This window comes from Chaetodon trifascialis, chromosome 7 (genome assembly GCF_039877785.1).
Source record: "Chaetodon trifascialis isolate fChaTrf1 chromosome 7, fChaTrf1.hap1, whole genome shotgun sequence".
NCBI classification, from domain to species: domain Eukaryota; kingdom Metazoa; phylum Chordata; class Actinopteri; order Chaetodontiformes; family Chaetodontidae; genus Chaetodon; species Chaetodon trifascialis.
This window is the reverse complement of record NC_092062.1, coordinates 31103462-31123933: the sequence shown is the minus strand read 5'-3', so window position 1 is coordinate 31123933 and position 20472 is coordinate 31103462. Positions and strand designations below refer to the sequence as shown.

Here is a 20472-nt window from a genome sequence, read left to right as displayed (position 1 = left end):
TTTAAAATTTAACGAATTATAGGTTGTTCTCTAATTTTGATCTCCAGTGTATATATACTGTATATGCAATAGTAGTTGTAGTAGTAGTAGTGTAGTAGTAGTAGTAGATAGATGGATTGATTGATCATTAGACACAGAAAAATAAACAATCTGAAGGATGACATAACAAGGATAACACAAGAACTTATTATGATGTGATATTTTGAGTGAGCTGTCATCATGCTGGAGGCAGTGTGGTAAACATATTTTCTGGAGCTGTCTGGAGCTTGTTAAACTGAAAATATTAACTACTGGCTCAGGATGAAAGGGTGAATATTTGTTCAAAATACTGAGAGTAAGAAAGACATCATTGGTGAATAAGTACAGGTACACAACTGTAAGACCAGCTGTACTGTAATAGAAACAGTGATATAAACGTTTAGTCTATGTGTCTCTCTTTCATTCATGCTCTCATCCCATCTCTCTCTGTCTGTCAGAGTTGATCCAGACAGAGTTCCACCATGTGCGGACGTTGCGGATCATGGAGGGGGTGTACCGGCGCGGGATGCTGGAGGAGGTGATGCTGGAGGCAGGTGTTGTTCACACCATCTTCCCCTGTCTGGATCAGCTGTTGGAGTGGCACTCCAGCTTCCTGTCAGAGCTGCTGAACAAGAGGAAGGAGGGTCTGGTGGAGGGCAGCTCCACCAACTTCACCATCCCCAGGATTGGAGACCTGCTGCTCAGACAGGTAGAGCAGCACAGGTGATCTCTGTTAGTCAGCTGACTGAGGTTTTAATGGTCAGACCTGCCATCACGTAGGATCAGGGTTTCGGGGCTCAAAATAAAAGGTGTTATATAAGACATAACCACCAGTTAAGAGAACATCTCTTCACCCTGGCTGATTGGAAACTCAGCTCAGCTTTAAATGTATTGAAATCATCTAAAAGAGCCAGTGTATTTGAGGGGAAACACCTCCACCTTCTGGACGTTTCACATCATTACAGCAGAAGGCTGTCACTCGCTGAATTTATACAAAAATAAACAAAATACATAAATGATGATGCTGCTGCGTAAAAACATCAATAAACAACACATGATCACTTGATTTGACCCTTTGTGACATTAACTGACCTGAAAACAGAACAAAGTCAATGTATTTAATGTTTCTCCTCATCAGCTTCATTGATTTTTGTAAATATCTGCTGAACATGTATGTGTATGTGTCTAGTTTTCAGGTCAGTGTGCAGACGACATGAAGAAACTCTACTCTGAATTCTGCAGTCGACACCCGAAAGCTGTGAAACTCTACAAAGAAGTTTTAACTCGAGACCGAAGACTGCAGCAGTTCATCAGGGTAAGGACCAGAACCAGGAAGGCGCCTGGAACTAGATCCTGGTTTATCCTAGCGCGTTCAGATCCAGACCTGGGTTTGTTTCAGAATAGACAGTTTTGACCTGGTTTAGCCAGGAATGAAACCTGCTTTAAACATGTTAAGACCTATTTGATGATGTTGATTATATTTCTTTCTCCATCCCATAAACATAGCGTGTCTGTCGTGGTCCTCTGCTGCGTCGTCACGGTGTCCAGGAGTGCATCCTGCTGGTGACACAGCGAATCACAAAGTATCCTGTCCTCATTCAGCGAATCCTTGACAACACCAAAGGTAGCCTATGACCTCTGACCTTCAATAGCCTCTGTTCTAGGGTTAGGGTAATAACCTTAGACCCCTGAAATCTGACCCCTGATGTTGCCATGTCCCTGTGACCTCATGCAGGTAGAGAGGAGGAGGCACAGGCACTGAACCGGGCGCTGCTTCTCTTGAAGGACCTGATCAGCTCGGTGGATAAGGAAGTGCTGGAGTTGGACCGAACCAGGAGGCTACAGGAGATTCAAGCCCGTCTGGACCCTCGGGCCCAGGCAGAGGTCCGGGGAGGAGGAGTGTTCAGAGGAGGAGAGCTGTTGAGAAGGAGGCTCCTCCATGAGGGGACGCTTCTGTGGAAGGTCCAGGGCTCCAGGATGAAAGGTAGAGTAGGCAAATGCTGTATCACCTGTTTTCCTGCTGTGATGCCACACCTAGCTATGTGTGTGGGTCATACATCTCCTAACCAGATACTGTATGTTTGCCTCCAGATGTGCAGGTCCTGCTGATGTCAGACATCTTAGTTTTCCTTCAGGAGAAAGATCAGAAGTTCACTTTTGCATCACTGGTGAGTCACATTCACACCTCATGTTCCACCTCCTGTTCTCTTTATCATGCATCCATCTTCCATCCATTTCCAAACACTTATATGAGTGCAGGTCATGGCATCAGCATGAACATCTTCCTCTCTCAGTTCCTTCTTAAGGATCTCAAGGTGTTCCCAGGTCTGATGGGATATATAATCCCCCCATCATTCAGGATCCACGAGGTGTCCAAATCAGTTACTGAACTGCCTTGGCAGTCCTTTCCACATAAAGGAACAGCCCACAGGTACTGTCCCGGACTTCCATGAGTCAACCAAGACAGTCCAGCAATCACACATTCACACCTTCCGCAAGTCTTCAAGCTCTGCCTCCTCAATGGAGGATGTGTCAGTCGGGTTCAAGAGTTCCTCAAAGTGTTCCCTCCATCATTTGACAATATCGACAGACCAGGTCAGTTGCTTTCGTCCCTGCTGAAAACCATGTGGACACCTTCCGCTGAATCATCTTACAGTTGGTCAGATCATTTTTGAGGCCAACTTGTCCTTTTCCAGTGCCTCCCTCTCTAGTTCTTCTGGCCTCCTGATTCTTTTCTGCTACTTCAGGAGTCCCCTCAGCCAACCGAACTTGAATGGACTCCTTCAGCTTGATAGTCTCCTTCACTGCTCTTGTCCACTGGCAGGTTGTCTGGTTGCTGCCATGTCAGGCACTGATGGTCTTTGGACCACATCTTCACCTTCAATGGAAGAGTTGAACTTGAACCACTCCTCCACTAGATGATCATACTCACCGCACAATAGTAAGCAGCTGACAGCTCTGCTCTTTACATGACTGTTTAAAACATATAGTTGCAGATCTAGTGATATAAATTCAAAGCTGATAATTGATCTTTGGCCTGAGGTGTTCAGGAACCAGGTGCACCATCTCATGCTCAAATATGGTGTTTGTCATGGCCAATGCATGACTGGTACAGGAGTCCAATAACAAGACAACAATCAAGTTATGATCAGATAGGTTGTTCATCGTAATCACCTCCTGATACTATGTTGGTCCATGCAAGTATTGAAGTCCCACAGCAAATATGTGGGATTCGTTGGTTGTGCAAGTCCAGGACAACCCCATCCAGTCACTACTAGAAGGTGAAATACGCTCTGGATATTGTCTACTTTTCTGTCTCATCTGTCTCTCTCTGTTTATCTGACCAGATACCTGTCTTTCCTCCTGTCTCTCTGTCTCAGGACAAGTCTCCAGTAGTCTCTCTGAATAACCTGATTGTCAGAGACATAGCTAATCAGGAGCGTGGGATGTACCTGATCAGTGCCTCCACCCCTCCAGAGATGTATGAGCTGTATGCCTCATCCAAGGACGACCGCAGGACCTGGATGAGCCGCATCCAGCAGACGGCTCTCAGGTTGGTACTGCAGTAGTGCATTAGGAATGCTTGACTCGGCCCTGGTCCTGAAACTGTGTGTAGTACTGCAAGCAGTCTGAATTGGACCTTCTGGGGGGACAGTTTTTACCTTTACTCGACACTGATATTAGAGAGACAGCAGTTAACATGGAGAAAGGGATACAAGTGTCCTGTGCTGGATTTGAACCAGAACCATTGCAGTTAATTTTCTGCATCTTAACCTCTAACCATCAGAGGAGTCCTGGTTTGTCTTGAAGCTGGTTGTTTGTTTTGGTCAGTTCAGACCACAAGCTACTGGTCCATTTCCATATTGTCCACAATGTGCTGCACTACAATCACCAGCAAAACAGTAGAACAGGCTGACTCTGACTTATAGGCGGCCTTATATTTTTGACTGCCGTATACATCTGTCCCACTCTCTCTCTCTTGCTCTCCCTCTCTGACTCAACCGGTGGAGGCAGATGGCCGCCCACCCAGAGTCTGGTTCAGTCTGAGGTTTCTGCCTGTTAAAAGGAAGTTTTTCCTCGCCACTGTCGCCAAGTGCTGCTCATGAGGGAATTGTTGGTTCTCTGTAGATAAAGAGCTCAGTCTGTAGCAGCTCTATATGGAAAGTGTCCTGAGACAACTTCTGTTGTGATTTGGTGCTATACAAATAAAATTGAATTGAATTGAATTTGTTGGTCATATTTCAGTATGAAATCTCCTGCTGCTTTGATTTGCTCCTGTTTGCCCCTGAAAATTTTTAGCACTACATTATGTGACATATTAATACAAATTGAATACTTCCTTTACCCATTTCAAATCAACCTTTCAATGGACAGAATCTCTTTGTTTCCTAACAAGGCTTTTATTGTGAAACACTTGCAAGAACAATGTGAATGATGCAGTGACCTGCACACTTGCCATACCATGATGCTTGTGTTGTGCGTCTTGTGTTACTTGTATGTTAGTATAGGCAACATGCACTGTGTTGCACATATGTTGATTATCTTGTTGAATTTATGAAATTAAAGGACATGTGCAATGTGTTTACTTGGCCAAATATATAACAGGCCTGTATCTGGTAATGGTAACTATAACTTTTAAATTCAATTCAATTTTATTTGTATAGCGCCAAATCACAACAGAAGTTGTCTCAGGACACTTTCCATATAGAGCTGCTACAGACCAAACTCTTTATCTACAGAGAAACCAACAATTCCCCCATGAGCAAGCATTTGGTGACAGTGGCGAGGAAAAACTTCCTTTTAACAGGCAGAAACCTTGAGCAGAACCAGACTCTGGGTGGGCGGCCATCTGCCTCGACCGGCTGGGTTAGAGAGGAAGAGCAAGAGAGGGAGAGTGAGACAGACAGACAGACAGACAGACAGACAGACAGACAGACACGCAGTCACAGTAACAGTGACAGTGGATGTAATAACAGCAGTAGCAGTTGCAGTGGATGTCAGGCAGGGCCAAGGCAGGAGACGCAGCTGAAATCCACAATCCAGATTCAGCCACTGTCCATGGGAACCTGCAAGACGACAAAGCACAGAGACTCCGGGGAAGGAGCTAAGTTAGTAACACGCCGTGGTAGGACATGAGAGCGTGCGGATGGAGAGGGACAGAAGGACAGAGGAGCTCGGTGTGTCTTTGGATGTCCCCCGACAGTCTAATCCTATAGCTGCATAACTAGGGGCTGGTCCAGGACCAGCCTGAGCCAGCCCTAACTATAAGCTTTATCAAAGAGGACAGTTTTAAGACGACTCTTAAATGTAGAGACAGTGTCTGCCTCCCGGACAAAGACTGAAGATGGTTCCACAGGAGAGGAGCTTGATAGCTAAATGCTCTGACTGACACAGCAGTACAAAGAAGGCTGGACCCAAAAGCGGAGTGGCAATTAAAGGCCGTTTATTTAACAAAAGTCACCACAAATGAAAACACTCAGCGGCAGGTAAAGCAACGCTCAGCTGAGGAAGGCAGTCACTGCTGGAGGGAAACTCGACAGCTGAAACACAAAACTCCATTACGGGAAAAAGGCACACAAAAACAAACTGTACTGGAGGAAAACTCGGCAGCGCTAGAGAAACCAAAATCACCGTAAGGGAAAAAGAGCTATAACTCAAAACACACGAGAGAACCGTACTCAGATAACTCTGCGTCGGGAGATACGTGGCAGGGACCAAAGACCATCAGCCCGTAAATACACACTCAGGGAGGAACCACAGTCTTCTGGCGGCTGAGAGTGAGAGGAGCGTGCTGAAGAGAGGGAGCTCTGATCAGTGAGAATTAATTGCAGGTGCGTCTGGTCTATTAGTCTCAGGTGAGAGCAGCCCTGCCCCTGCCAGGTATCAGCCCTGGAGAGACACGAAACACAGGCTGCTTTTCATTCCATAAATTGGTCTCCTCGTCTCCTCCACTCGCTTCCTCTCCTCGCGTCTTAGCTCCGCCCAGCGAGGACATGAAAGAGGGATGCGAGGAAGGGACGTGAGGACGAAGGAGACGAAACTCCGAAATGAAAAATCCTCGCTCCGCAGCGTCAGTCCGAAGCGACGTCACTTACTGATGACGTTTGCACAGCTGTAAAAGCTGTAAAACGTGATATTATGGTCAGATCTGCAGTCACACTGTTCTACTCCTGATTGCTATTGATGAGGTTTCAATTAAATGCCGTTAGAGGCGTAACAGAGGACGGCTGTGCGGTAGATTAAACCAGCAGCCTTGTAGCCTCGCTTTAAAAAACCATAATATACCAAGAATTTTCATTCATTTCTTCGTGACAGACACAGTTGTTAAAAGGACACAGTTGAAACAAGAATCAGGACGACATTTGTGAAGACCTGCTCCCGCCATGATTCAAACGTGCGCCACATACAACACGCCCCTTAAATAATAAAGACTTCGTAGGATACACCGGTGTGTCCTCACTCTGATCTCCTTCAGAAGCCTCCTCTCTCCTCGCTCCTCGTCTCCTCGTCTCCTTCAGGTGCATTTAAGCAATTGGAAGATCCTTCATCATGGCGGAGGGGAAACGACTTCCGGGTCGACGAAGGAGAGAGGAGACGAGGAGACGAGGAGGCACAATTCAACGTAATGAAAAGCACCCACAGAGACATAACGGACACCAAAACCCAGCAATAACACTGACTCCTGTTCTGCTTTTGGAGACTTTAGGAACCATAAGTAGAAATGCATTCTGGGAACGCAGTGTTGGAGTAGGGCAATAAGGTACTATGAGCTCTTTAAGATAAGAAGGTGTCTGGCCATTTATGGCTTTGTAAGTAAGGAGGAGAATTTTAAACTCTATTCTAAACTTTACAGGGAGCCAGTGCAGAGCGGCGAGTATTGGAGAAATATGATCTCTCTTCCTGGTTTTTGGTTGGCCATTATTTGGAACATGGCTTTTGTTTAAAAATAGAGTAATTTTTCTTGAATGTTTTATATATTTAAAGTAGTTATTTTTTACTACCCCAAGAAAATCACTGGATCTAACCTGGTCACCCCAGTAGGAAAATTCAGGCTATGCTGCTGTTTCTTCGGTCCGCAAAGTCTTTTATATTTGTCAAGCTGGACCGCTCAGTGGCTGAGTGTGACATCCCTGGTTTAGAAGGCATTGTTGGTTAAATAGACTGTTGTCAAACATCAATTCTGTTGTAATACACCGTGTAATACAGAATCAGATACTAATCCCAGAGGGGACAGTGGGTATTGTTGAGTGTTGTGTATTAGTTATATATGGAAGTATGTAGTACCATGGTTAGTACTGTTTAACAAGTCTGTTTAACTATGTTGCTCTCCATAGTACAGTGTAGCAATGTATAGTACATTATAGTACATGGTATGAAGTACAGTATTTAGTCCTCAGGACTTCACAGTATTGTGTGTTTTGTCGGTAGTTGTCCATCCAGAGACGAGTTTCCTCTCATCGAGACTGAAGACAAAGCTTTACTGCGCAGACTGCGAGGTACAACACTGCTCCCTCTACTACACCTTCTACTAAACCTCCTCCTTCTTCACTTTCTTACTTTCTTCACCTCCTACTTCTTCTCCTTCACCTCTCTGCCACCTCCTGTTTCTCTTTCTTCACCTCTTTTTTCTGCATCTGTTTCTTGTCCTGTCAAGATGTACTTAAAAAGATAAAATCTCACCTATTTCAAATCTAATTCAACATTTTCCCTCTCCCCATTCTCCTACTCCTCTTCCTCCCCAGCTGACATCCAGCAGAAGGACAGGGAGGTGCTAGAGCTCCTGCAGGAGCGAGTCACTTTGTTTTCTGACCTGGTGGAGGCAACAGGAAGAGGAGGAGGTGAAGAAGAAGGAGATATGGAGCTCAGCATCTCCTCCCCCAGGACCACTACATCCTCCTCCTGCAGGAACCTGTTCAGAGCTGACACTCCTCACGCTCCTCAGGCTGAGCCGCTCCTCACCGCCTCCATCACCGAAGGTGAGTTTTTATTTGCAGTTTTCATGTGAAATGAAACAACAGACTGAAACTGAATCACTTGGTGTTTTATGTGTTTTCAGTGGACAGACTGACTGAGCTGCTGCTGGATGCCAACATCCAGAAATCCACTGTGACCAACGGCAACCAAGAGCTCAGCAGTGAGTCACCTGTTGTCACCTGAAATCTGATGAAAGTTAAAGAAAAACTATTGTCTGAGTATCAACGCGTCTGTAGTCTTTTCTCAGTGTCTTTCAGATTATTTCTTCTGTTCAAGATGTGATAATCAATTATTCTGCTGTTAATTTTCTCAATTAATCGTTTTGTCCGTAAAATCAGAAGACTCTGGCAAAATGGTTGAATTTCTCAGAGTTGGTGACGACACCTTCATATGTCTAGTTAAAGTGTATAATTTATTAGAAACCATGTGAACCCCCCTCACCTCATTGTCCCCTACAGTGGATGCCAAAAATCTGATTAAACACAGAAGTCTCTCACAAGAGTCAGTGTTTGGTTTGTCCGTTCTGGGCTACTGTAGAAACATGAAAATATGGTGGAGTCTGTGGAAGAGGAGCTGCTCCCTCTGTAGATGTAAAGAGCTCATTCTGAGAAAACAAAAACACAGCAATTGTTATTTTCAGGTGATTGTGCTCTGATCAAAACAAAACTGGATATTCTAAAACATTTCTGCTGATAGAGACCCATGAATTGTCCCCACTGGACCTTTAAGTTGGACAAACAGTTCAAAACCCCCAAATATTCTGTTTACTGTGAAATAAAACTGAGAAAACAGAAAATCAACACATTTGAGCAGCCAGATTTTTTTTGCATTTTTTGGCTAACTAAAATAATTATTTGATCATCAACATCGTTGCAGAATAGTTTTCAGTACATCAACTTATTGCAGCTCAACTCTGTGTGTGTGTGTGTGTGTGTGTGTGTGTGTGTGTGTGTGTGTGTGTGTGTGTGTGTGTGTGTGTGCACGCGTTGACTTCAGACTGACTGACCTTTGACCTCAGCAGAAGTTCCAGTTCTTTCGACACTGCCCTCTAATGTTTGACAGCAGCAGATTGACCTGTCTGTCTTCGTGTCTCTGTCTCACTCTCAGATGGTGACCCTGGTTCTCCAAATGGTTCTTTAGAACTGAACAGCAGCTCCTCAAAGGTAAAATCACCTTCTCACCTTTAACCTCTGAACATAAATGTTTGACTTCAAATTGCAGGTTTTACTTTATTCAAACAAAAAATGAAAGATCATCTGCAGAAAAACTGAAACCAAGTTTGATCACTGGACACCCCCAGAGGATATGATTTGCATTATTTGTCTTACAGAGTCTCCAACAGGTGTCCCCACTGCCCTGATGCTTTTTCTGGGCAGGGGTTACAAAAATTGAACAATGTTTTTCCAACAGAATTCCCTCCACGAGTTGGAGCTTGAGGTCATCCATTGAAATTTGTGGATCTTTTCCCAACTTTCAACTGAAATAATTAAATTTCCTTCTTTTTCCCACTTATTTCTTATGTGGTCTGTGTCACCTTGTTTAGACAACAGAATGCCATTATAGAGCTTAGTTAGTGCATGAACCTGATTTCAGACAGACAGACATCCAAGAATCCTGGTTCGACTGTTTCCCAAGTTTCTCGTAGATTTTGATTAAAATAGGATCTAACCTGCAGATATCTATAGAAGTCATCCTTTTCCAAACTATTAGACCTCAGAAGTTCCTCAAAACTGTGAAACAACCCCCTCTGGATAAATGTGTGATAGGTGGTTAATCCTTTTGGGATCCATCCTTTAAATCTCCCATCATACTTGTTTGGCTCAAAAGCTGAGTCTGACCTTCCCTTTCTGATGGAAATGATGGACTTCAGACTTTGTCATCAGTCAATCAGTCAGCCCACTGTCAGTTAACAGGAGGAGAAAACATCTTCAGCCAAACTGTGTTTCAGACGGATGGGGCTCTATTTTCGACTCCGCCGCCGGCGCAGTGGTATTTTCGAGCAGCGCAGGCAGGCGCACGGCGCACTTGGTATTTTGGTAAACCAAGGCGTACAGAGGTGCAACAGGATGGGCGTTGCAGTGCAGTAGGGGGGAGGTGTCGGCATAATGAGCCAGCGCGTTGGGATTTTCGACCATTTTGGTCTGCGCCGGGGGCGTAAAAGTGTACTGAAAGCTCGCCACCCCAGACCTGGTCAACTCCTGGTGGATTTTCATAAACTGACGGAGTCGTGCGCTCATGTCACCAACACCTCACAGTCAGGTTTCCACAGTGTCTGGCATTTCACTGCGATCAATAATTAGCAACAGCCGCAATTCAATGCAACTATCTGAGTCTGCACATACATACACATACAGTAAATTTATATATTTTGATCTGTCTCTCATGTGACCACATCGAAAGACAAACTGACAAAGTCCAGTTGCAAACGATTGAATGCCCTGAAGCTTACAATGACCTGCATGAATGAGAATATTCAATTCAATTCAATTCAATTTTATTTGTATAGCGCCAAATCACAACAGAAGTTGTCTCAGGACACTTTCCATATAGAGCTGGTACAGACCAAACTCTTTATCTACAAAGAAACCAACAATTCCCCCATGAGCAAGCACTTGGCGACAGCGGCGAGGAAAAACTTCCTTTAACAGGCAGAAACCTCGAGCAGAACCAGACTCTGGGTGGGCGGCCATCTGCCTCGACCGGTTGGGTGAGAGAGGAAGAGCAAGAGAGGGAGAGTGAGACAGACAGACAGACAGACAGACAGACAGACAGACAGACAGACAGGCAGACAGACAGACAGAAATGCAGTCAGAGAGAGAGAGAGACAGAGACAGAGACAGAGACAGAGACAGAGAGACAGACATGCAGTCACAGTAACAGTGACAGTGGATGTAATAACAGCAGTAGCAGTTGCAGTGGATGTCAGGCAGGGCCAAGGCAGGAGACGCAGCTGAAATCCACAATCCAGATTCAGCCACTGTCCATGGGAACCTGCAAGACGACAAAGCACAGAGACTCCGGGGAAGGAGCTAAGTTAGTAACACGCCGTGGTAGGACATGAGAGCGTGCGGATGGAGAGGGACAGAAGGACAGAGGAGCTCGGTGTATCTTTGGATGTCCCCCGACAGTCTAATCCTATAGCAGCATAACTAGGGGCTGGTCCAGGACCAGCCTGAGCCAGCCCTAACTATAAGCTTTATCAAAGAGGACAGTTTTAAGCCTACTCTTAAATGTAGAGACAGTGTCTGCCTCCCGGACAAAGACTGAAGATGGTTCCACAGGAGAGGAGCTTGATAGCTAAATGCTCTGACTCCTGTTCTGCTTTTTGAGACTTTAGGAACCATAAGTAGAAATGCATTCTGGGAACGCAGTGTTGGAGTAGGGCAATAAGGTACTATGAGCTCTTTAAGATAAGAAGGTGCCCGGCCACTTATGGCTTTGTAAGTAAGGAGGAGAATTTTAAACTCTATTCTAAACTTTACAGGGAGCCAGTGCAGAGCGGCGAGTATTGGAGAAATATGATCTCGCTTCCTGGTTTTTGTCAGAACACGTGCTGCAGCGTTCTGGAGCAACTGGAGAATATTCAGCAATGAATTTGGGCAGCCTGATAGTAAAGAATTGCAATAATCCAGCCTGGAAGTTACGAATGCATGGACTAGTTTTTCTGCATCATTTTGAGACAAAATATGCCTGATTTTTGCGATATTACGTAGGTGAAAAAAGGCAGTCCTTGAAATTTGTTTTACATGGGAGTGAAAGGACATGTCTTGGTCAAAGATAACTCCCAGATTCTTTACAGTGGTGCTGGAGACCAGCGCAATGCCATCCATAGCTGCTATGTCATCAGAAAGTGACTTTCTAAGATGTTTAGGGCCGAATACTATAACTTCAGTTTTGTCCGAGTTTAGCATCAGAAAATTCCAGGTCATCCAGGTCTTTATGTCATGAAGACATGCTTGTAGTCTAGTTAACTGACTGGTTTCTTCCGGCTTCATTGATAAATATAGCTGGGTATCATCTGCATAGCAATGAAAATTTATTGAGTGCTTCCTGATAATCACAGGCATCCTTTCAAGAATAGAATTAGAATAAAATGAGAAAAGAAAGAAAAGAGAGAGAACTATATATATAAAAAGCAAATATAAAAACAAAATATTTATATTGAGAATAAATATATAAACAAAATATAGAACAGAATATAAAACAATATATATACACTGAGAAAAAATAAACATGATATACAAACGGGTGTGCAAAGAAATACAGACACGTCATGAGACATGAGTGACGTCAGTTTCCTCCTGGGAGAAGTTTGGACGTCGGACACTTTCCTGCGCAGTTCAGTCTCCTGGAAACTTGCCATGTGCCTGGCCAGCGGCGTTCTTAAAGGTGAGGCGAGGAGCTGCTGTGATTGGTGATTTGACTCGGCTGTGTCAAACCCACTCCACGCCTTCTCCCCTCCCTCTTTCCGAGTTGCGCCGCTGGGTGGGACTGAGATGAGAAGGGGGAGGAGATGCGTCGGCGGCGCAGTGCACGAAAATACCAAAGTCTGCGCCGCCACGCCCCAACGGCGCAGCGACCTGACTTTGCACCGCGCCTGTGCCTCGCCGGCGGCAGAGTCGAAAATAGAGCCCTTAGTCTTTTCACATGGTTAGAAATCACAGGCAAGAAACAAACCCAACAAGTATGAAAAATTAAGTTTCCAGCAAATTTAACATTATTTTTAATGAATCTCAGCTGTTTTTTAAAAAGGAAATTCATCTGGAAAAGAACAGACCATCATTCATTTCATACTATAAGTCTGTCTAATTGTAGAATAATGTAGTCTGTATTCATGATGTAGAATTTCGGTGATGTTGTTTCCATGGTAACTTGTTAACAGGTCACATATAGATATGATCAAAGGCATGAAGTTATATTTGTTGCTGTTGAAGAATATAAGTGACAGAACAGCGGGTCATATTTTCATCCTTGATGATGGTGACGGCCACATTAGAGGAAACTCATTGTCAAACCGGTTTGAACAATGTAAACAGTCTTTTTAGGTTTACGGAACATTTCTGACTCGTTTTTGTCTCTCAGGACAGAAACGGTAACCAGCTGCAGGAACGAACTCTGAACGAGGTAACCGACACTTCACTGTTCCCTTATCTGATCGTTCTTCACTCCTCCATCCTCATGTCATGAAATAAAATCTATCGTGAAGTTTTTATTTTAAGAGACGAATATTTCACTCTGATCTCTTTGACATCACTGAAAGCAAATCAATAGCACTACTACAAGATGTAACATCAAAGCGGTCAAAACAGGCTGCAAATCAGATAACTGACAGCCAAACAGGTTGTGTCCCTGTGATCTGCTCCGGCTCTAATCTAACTGTGTCCTGGCTGTGATCCGACTGTGATCCAGCTGTGATCCGGCTGTGATCCGGCTCTAATCTAACTGTGATCCGACTGTGATCCAGCTGTGATCCGACTGTGATCCAGCTGTGATCCGACTGTGATCCGGCTGTGATCCAGCTGTGATCTGACTGTGATCCGACTGTGATCCAGCTGTGATCCGACTGTGATCCGGCTGTGATCCGACTGTGATCCGACTGTGATCCAGCTGTGATCCGGCTGTGATCCGACTGTGATCCGACTGTGATCCAGCTGTGATCCGGCTGTGATCCGACTGTGATCCGACTGTGATCCGGCTCTAATCTAACTGTGTTCCGGCTGTGATCCGACTGTGATCCGGCTGTGATCCGGCTCTAATCTAACTGTGTTCCGGCTGTGATCCAGCTGTAATCCAGCTGTGATCCGACTGTGATCCGACTGTGATCCAGCTGTGATCCGACTGTGATCCGACTGTGATCCAGCTGTGATCCGACTGTGATCCAGCTGTGATCCAACTGTGATCCAGCTGTGATCCAGCTGTGATCCGACTGTGATCCGGCTGTGATCCGGCTCTAATCTAACTGTGTTCCGGTTGTGATCCGACTGTGTTCCGGCTGTGATCCAACTGTGATCCGACTGTGATCCAGCTGTGATCCGACTGTGATCCGACTGTGATCCAGCTGTGATCCGACTGTGATCCGGCTGTGATCCAGCTGTGATCTGGCTGTGATCTGGCTGCTGTAATATAAAACTGGGATCAGCATCCTTGGTGTCTGTTGGGGGTTTAACCGTTTAAACAATCTTTGGGTTCTGCTCAGAGAACACAGGAAGTCATTTACAGAGACTGTATCAGACAATAAAATGCATTGCAATGTCATTTGGAAGTGAGATGCACTTACTTTCTGTTCTGTTAGAGCAGTTATTAACCACTGACACCTGTCGTCACCACAGGAAATCCGTCAGCGATTGATCAGTCTGAGCATGCAGCTTCACGCCATGCAGGTATGACATTCATCATGTGACAATGACAAAGATGGGCGTACATTACATAGAGTGACACATCTGCCTTCCACCGCATTGACTCTGCCCCCAGGCTGCTGTGATTCGTCAGGACTCAATCCTGGAGCTGGCAGTTGGAACAGACCCTGCCCCCTCTGGCCCTGGGCCCCACCTCAGTCGTTCGATGTCACGGGACACGGGGCTGGACGCCGGCGCAGAGGCGGTGTTGTTGCGGCGACAGGTGGAACTGCTGCAGGAGGAGGTGACAAGGCTGCGTCTGAGGGGGGAGGAGCCAACCAGAGAGGAGGCGGGGCCAGGAAGCAGGAAGAAGAGCAACGGAAAGATGAGTGATGTCGTCATAGGAGAACAGGTGGGTCGAGTGTTTCACTAAAGTCATAGTGTGTCTGTGGAAGCTGTGAGCCATTTTTGTTATTTTATGGTGACGTTTTCAATTAGTATTAAAAGGTCTGAAGGGTTTCTCCACTCAGAACATAGGATCACATGTTCAGAAAGAAAGAAACAGATGTGTTTATCAGCTCCAATAAGAATTAAAATTAGGAGTCACCTGCCCCATAATGAAGGTTAATTATTAAATGTAATGTGAATGTAATGTGATTCTCAGATTTATTCACGTGGTGAGATTTAACATCTCAGCATTTACTTTCCAGTAAACTCAAAGTATATTCTTTAAGTCCAACAGTCAGTGTCCCACAGGACACGTCCATCAATACATTTCCATACAGCAGCAACAGACACACACAGAGATGCAGCAGAGGAGGCTTTTCCAGTAACCACAGACCTGCTGAGCTGGAGCTGCAGCATGAAGCGTGGAGCAAACGTTAGCTCAGGCTACGAGAGACGACACAAAAAGCTACGAGAAGAAACAGGTTCCATATCAAAGCTGCTGCTCTGATTCTTTAAATGAGGCCGAACGTTCACAGTTTCTCTGACTGTCCTCAGCGTGAGACACTGCTCCAGCCTTAAGGCTACAACACATGCTGCTAGCCACGTTGGCCACAGAACGTGCTAACGCCAAACTCAACAGGTTCCAAACCAAAATAAAATAACTTACCAAGTGAAAATATTGTAGGCGTAAGGTGGACTTAGCTAGCAAGCCAAGCTCAAATAAATGAATGTGTCATTGTCAGCAGGTGAGCCGGCGGCGTGGCAGCAGGGATCTGGAGCCACGCCCCCTCGCCCCATTGGCCAGCCAGGATCCAGTCGACAAGGAAGGAAGCAATGAGGAAGAGGAGGAAGGGATGAGGATTTCGCCTCGCTCTGACAGCCCCAGAGGTCAGTTTAGCTCATTTTATGTCAACATTCAATTGTCCTGATGGTGACAATGTCTTAATGGCAACGTGGTAATGTAATAATTTTGAATGATTATTTAACACAACATCATTTTAACATTATGTGATGCTGTCACCTTGGTAACCCATGACCTCTGACCTCTCAGACCTGCAGGACATCCCAGAGGAGAGCGAGTGTGGAGCTGATCCCAGTTAACATCACACCTACACCTGATGACCTCAGGGACCTCTCCTGATGTCACTGTGATGTCACCGTGATGTCACTGTGTTGTCATAGCTGTTTCAGTCACTGTCAGACTTTTATACTGAAAGTCAGAGATGATGTCATTGCCTTTTTACAGAAGTGTTTTTGACCAAATCGCACATCAGGTGCTGTAGTTTTATTCCTGAGATGCTTCTGATGTTGCTGTTAGTTTAGAAACAGGAAGTATAACCATGTAACCTGTTTACATTATCACATCAGCTGGACCCGCCCCCTGTACAATGGGATTGGGGGGGGGGGGGGGGGGGGGGGGGGGGATTTAATAGCTCATTGGACTTGAAGGCCGAGTGGAGTTCCTGTCTGCTTTCCTCAGTGAAACTCAAAGATGAGACACTTTAATGGTCACCACACTACATTACCCAGAATACTTTTGGATATCAACACCCGCAGTCACCACCTGCTCAATTGCTTAATCCCACACAGGCTGATTTGTCCATTGAAGTCAGGGATTTGGTTCTAATCTGTTCTGATCTGCGTTCCAACATAAACTTTATTTATATGAAATCTTAGAACAAGTAGTTTAACATTAGAAACATGAGATCATGTAGGATTGTACTATCAGAATAGTCCAAGAAACTAAAGTTTGTGGTTCTGTCATATGTGAAACCAAAAACCATATTTGTAAGTTTGGAACTTTTAAGTAAGTTTACAGAAATCTCTCCAGAATTCAGACTTCAGCCCCCGAACGAGTGACGGAGCAGGAAGTTTGGTTTGTGTCAGCAATAAAGAGTAAAATGAAGAGCAGGAGGAGGCAGATCAACCTCACAGCCTGACAGAAGGATTTTAGGGTGGCTGGGGGGTCAGCTCAGGGGCTGGGGGGGTGGATTATATATTGAGTAGTAGATTATGGTGTTTTAAACAAACAGGAAGCTGTTTGCTGTCTTCCTGTCTGCTGTATGTTAGCATGTTAGCATGTTTCTTTTGTACTTGTATTGAAGCTGAACGTACTTTGTCTTTGTGGGTGGTTTTAAGCAGCTTGTTTAAGGATGTTTTTTACTCAGATGCTGAACCCGTCAACTCCTTTAGGATATTATTTTAACCAAAATGCTTCGATCTGCTGAGCAGAATTTTCTTCACAGCCGCTGCTCTTCATCAAACATGGTGGAATATCGGCTTTCATGTTTCAAAAAGAGAAAAAACTTGAAGATCACACATAACGGTTGAAAAAAGAGTTTCTTTGTGTTAAACAGATTTGACAAATATTAACTTGAATGTTATAGATGAAGGAATCTGAAGCATGGTGGAAGCAGCCACCGTAGACAAAGCTCCGTCTCCACTGACTGATGTTTGTCCTGTGTAGCCATTGATGATGACGATGATGTCATTCTGATCGAAAGTATAAAACAATGTGAACGCCACAGCTTAGACAAAATATTTCACTAAACAAACGGACTAAATGCTGCATCATAAACTCGTCATCATCATTTGAATGAAAGATGAAAATGAATTAAAAATCACACCGAGCAATCACACCAAAAACAGGCTCATATGTAGAAATAATCCACAGAATTTTTTTCAATTATTTTATATGATAATAATATTTACACATCAAACTGAGTCAGTCTGCAGTTCAAAACAATAAAAATTGATAAGATATATTAAATAAATATTGATAAGGTGTTATTTCAACATCACCTTAGTTTTTCAGTGTTTCTGAAATGTGGATTACAACAATGTGCTTCTCATGGTTGATTGTTCCAGGTGTTTTTGTATCATGTGATCAACTGCAGCTTTTTTATCATTTCACCTTGTTTTTTTTTCTTCTTGTCTTAAGAGTCAAAAATAACTCTAACTGAAGAGAAAGCTGAAGTTTTTTCAGCAAGAAATCTGACGACTTGAATCAGTTTATTTTTATTTTAAAACATCAAAGTTTGACTTTGAGTCTCTTTGCACCTCACCTGCAGACAACGGCCGCACAGGTTCGTGCTGCTCGGCCGTCGATGCAGGTGAGGTGTTCAGGTGATGACGCCTGACAGCAGTTTGAGGTTCAGACTGAGCTCAGACTTTGTTAAATCTGAACTGGAGTCAGAAACACAGCAGCTTCTTATTTTAATGTTGGTTTAGAAACGTTGGACTGAAGTTTGTGTCCGTATAAAGATTTGATCAGAAAACTGTAAATTATGTTTGTTGTAATTTTATTGTTTTGCTGCTCTCACTGTGTTTGTGTGCTCATGATAAATCTAATCAGCTGGAGAAAATGCTGCTGCTTTTATTTCCAGACACTGAAGTCTGATAAAACTGATAAAAACCGAGAAGAGTCAATGAATCAACGCGTTGAAGACCACATTCACACTTGAGTCAGAAAAGCAGCCTCAGACATTTTTCAGTGTGCAGATTTATTCTCAACAGCTCTCGTCTTATTTCATTATTGCCTCTAATGTCAAAGTCCAAACGTGTTTCAGCCAGGATGAAATAACATCTGGTTTCTCATTGAACTCTTGTGTATATTTCTTCAGTCCTTGACCTTTTGCAGAAAGGCTTCTGGCATCCCACGACCAGTCGCTGACTGCAGTAAGCCATCATGGGGGGTGGACGTGTCATGTAACATTTCTACAGTCAGAGTAGAAATTTATGCATATTAACATTTCCAACCTTCCTGATGACTTCTTAAAGTGTGATCTGTCACTGCAAACTTCAGAGAAATCTCCTGCAGAATCAGTGTTTGAGGCGAATGAATGCAGATTCACTGCCATGTTTGCAGCGTCGGTACGTGATGCTTTATTTTCCACTTAAAATAGTAATAATACGTCTTTTTTTGCTTTTGGACTTCATGGCCTTAATAAACAGTGCTCTGCTTCACACCACAATCACAACAGTAGCATCCACTGCAGCAGCACGTTGAAAACACTTTGCCTCTGCTTTGCTCTGGTCTGCCACAAGCCTTATCCTTTCACATTTAAAGCACCTGAATGGTTTGGGACATATTCTATAGGAGAGCTCATGCACCCAGTCATTTCTGTAACATGGCTTTGAGGTCTTCCAGACTGATTTCTACAGGAACTCCATTAATCACTGTCAATATCTTATCGTACAGTCTCACTGGACTCACTGTGACTGGATACTGAATTCCTCGTCTTAGCATTCTTTGATATTTTTCAGTTCATAGATTCAACATTTTCAAAATGTATCAGCATCCTTATTGTTATAATTTTGTCATCTTCTGCAGTTCAGCCCTGCGGTGTCCAGTTTGTGCTCTTCTTCATCCACCTCTTTGACATACATTGTCAACCAAAACCACAAAGAGAGCCATGTCTGCCTGTCGTCATTTCCTGTATATGAATGAGCATATGGTTGCCATCCGCCACTTGTCTGCAGCTCGATCCTTCACTATTTTCCTGGATCTTTGATGATGGTGGAAATGGTTGGATGAGGAGATGGATGAAGATGGAAGTGACCTCAAATACATCCACAGTAATATTTTTTGATGGTGCACCCAAAACATTATATTCATCCCACACATTAATTATGTCTATGTAGATTCATTTCCTGAAACAGATCATTTTTCTGGTATTTCTGAGTTGTGATGTTGACGGCTTGAGAGAAAGTTGAAACAGAGAGGGAATGATGAGCATCAAGGGACCTGGCTGCCATCAAATCCAGGCTGCTGACATAAGGACTGGGCCTTGATTCGAGGCACCCCGACATGAACATTTTCAAAGAAAGGTCTTAGCAGGAACTGGAACATGCTGTCATACATGTGGACCTGGAGCATCCCAGCATGCTCAGTGTGTGATCTGTGGTCGGTACGCAGGCTATGCATTACCACGCTGCAACATGAGGTATTAAAGGCAGATGAATGGCCGAGAATGGACCTCAGGATCTTGTCACAGCATCTCTGTTCCTTCACATTGCCATCAATAAAATGTGCTTGTATTCTTGTCCATAGCTTGTGCCAATCCATACCATAACCCCATCACCACCATGGGACTGTTCTCTGGTATTAGGAAACCACTGCTGCTATAGTAGGCCTTTTAAGGTGAGGTTTAAGTACAACTACTGTAGGCAACTGTGGTACATGGCCTGTTGGTAAAGACATACAGATCACATTTAGTAAAGAGCCAATTAAGGGTAAAACTTCTTTCTGCAGCCTAGTTGAGATGAGGTCTAAAATACAGGTTAATGGTTTAGATTATGAAATCACTAAAGTTAGTTGGTTTAGCTTGACGGGAGAAATACAGTCTAAATATATAACAAGCTGACCAGCTGTTTCAAAGATTTCTGTGTTGAAGATAAATCAGTACTTGTTGGGGGAAGGAGGTGATGAATTTTGGCTTTAATAAGAAGAATTTTGTCATTGAAGAAGCTCATGAAGAGAACCTCATGAGAACTACAGTTGGTTCCATGGAGTCAATAAGTCATGGATTGTTCTTATTGTCCTCTGTTAGCGCAGAGCAATAGGCTGCTCTGACACTGCGAGGGCTTTCCTGTACGTTTTAAGACTGTCTTGTCAGGCTAGACAAGATTCTTCCTCTATTTTTTATCTTCTTCTTTAGAGGGGCAGCAGAGTCAAGTGTCATACACAGTGATGGAC

The 20472-nt window shown here is 44.1% G+C and overlaps 1 protein-coding gene across 2 annotated transcripts in view; it reads left to right on the top strand.

The window, feature by feature from the left end:
- Window positions 1-18133, top strand: part of LOC139334390 (rho guanine nucleotide exchange factor 2-like) — a 42675-nt gene extending 24542 nt beyond the window's left edge. For both annotated transcript variants that reach the window (XM_070967234.1, XM_070967233.1), the window contains exons 8-22: window positions 477-727; window positions 1208-1333; window positions 1525-1642; window positions 1754-2002; window positions 2110-2186; window positions 3399-3571; window positions 7447-7514; window positions 7761-7994; window positions 8075-8152; window positions 9100-9155; window positions 13075-13116; window positions 14322-14372; window positions 14464-14739; window positions 15521-15662; window positions 15826-18133. In XM_070967234.1, coding sequence (XP_070823335.1) covers window positions 477-727; window positions 1208-1333; window positions 1525-1642; window positions 1754-2002; window positions 2110-2186; window positions 3399-3571; window positions 7447-7514; window positions 7761-7994; window positions 8075-8152; window positions 9100-9155; window positions 13075-13116; window positions 14322-14372; window positions 14464-14739; window positions 15521-15662; window positions 15826-15875 — 1991 coding nt within the window. In that variant the 3' untranslated portion in view covers window positions 15876-18133. The remainder of the gene's footprint in view (window positions 1-476; window positions 728-1207; window positions 1334-1524; window positions 1643-1753; window positions 2003-2109; window positions 2187-3398; window positions 3572-7446; window positions 7515-7760; window positions 7995-8074; window positions 8153-9099; window positions 9156-13074; window positions 13117-14321; window positions 14373-14463; window positions 14740-15520; window positions 15663-15825) is intronic.
- The last annotated feature ends 2339 nt before the right edge of the window (window positions 18134-20472 follow it).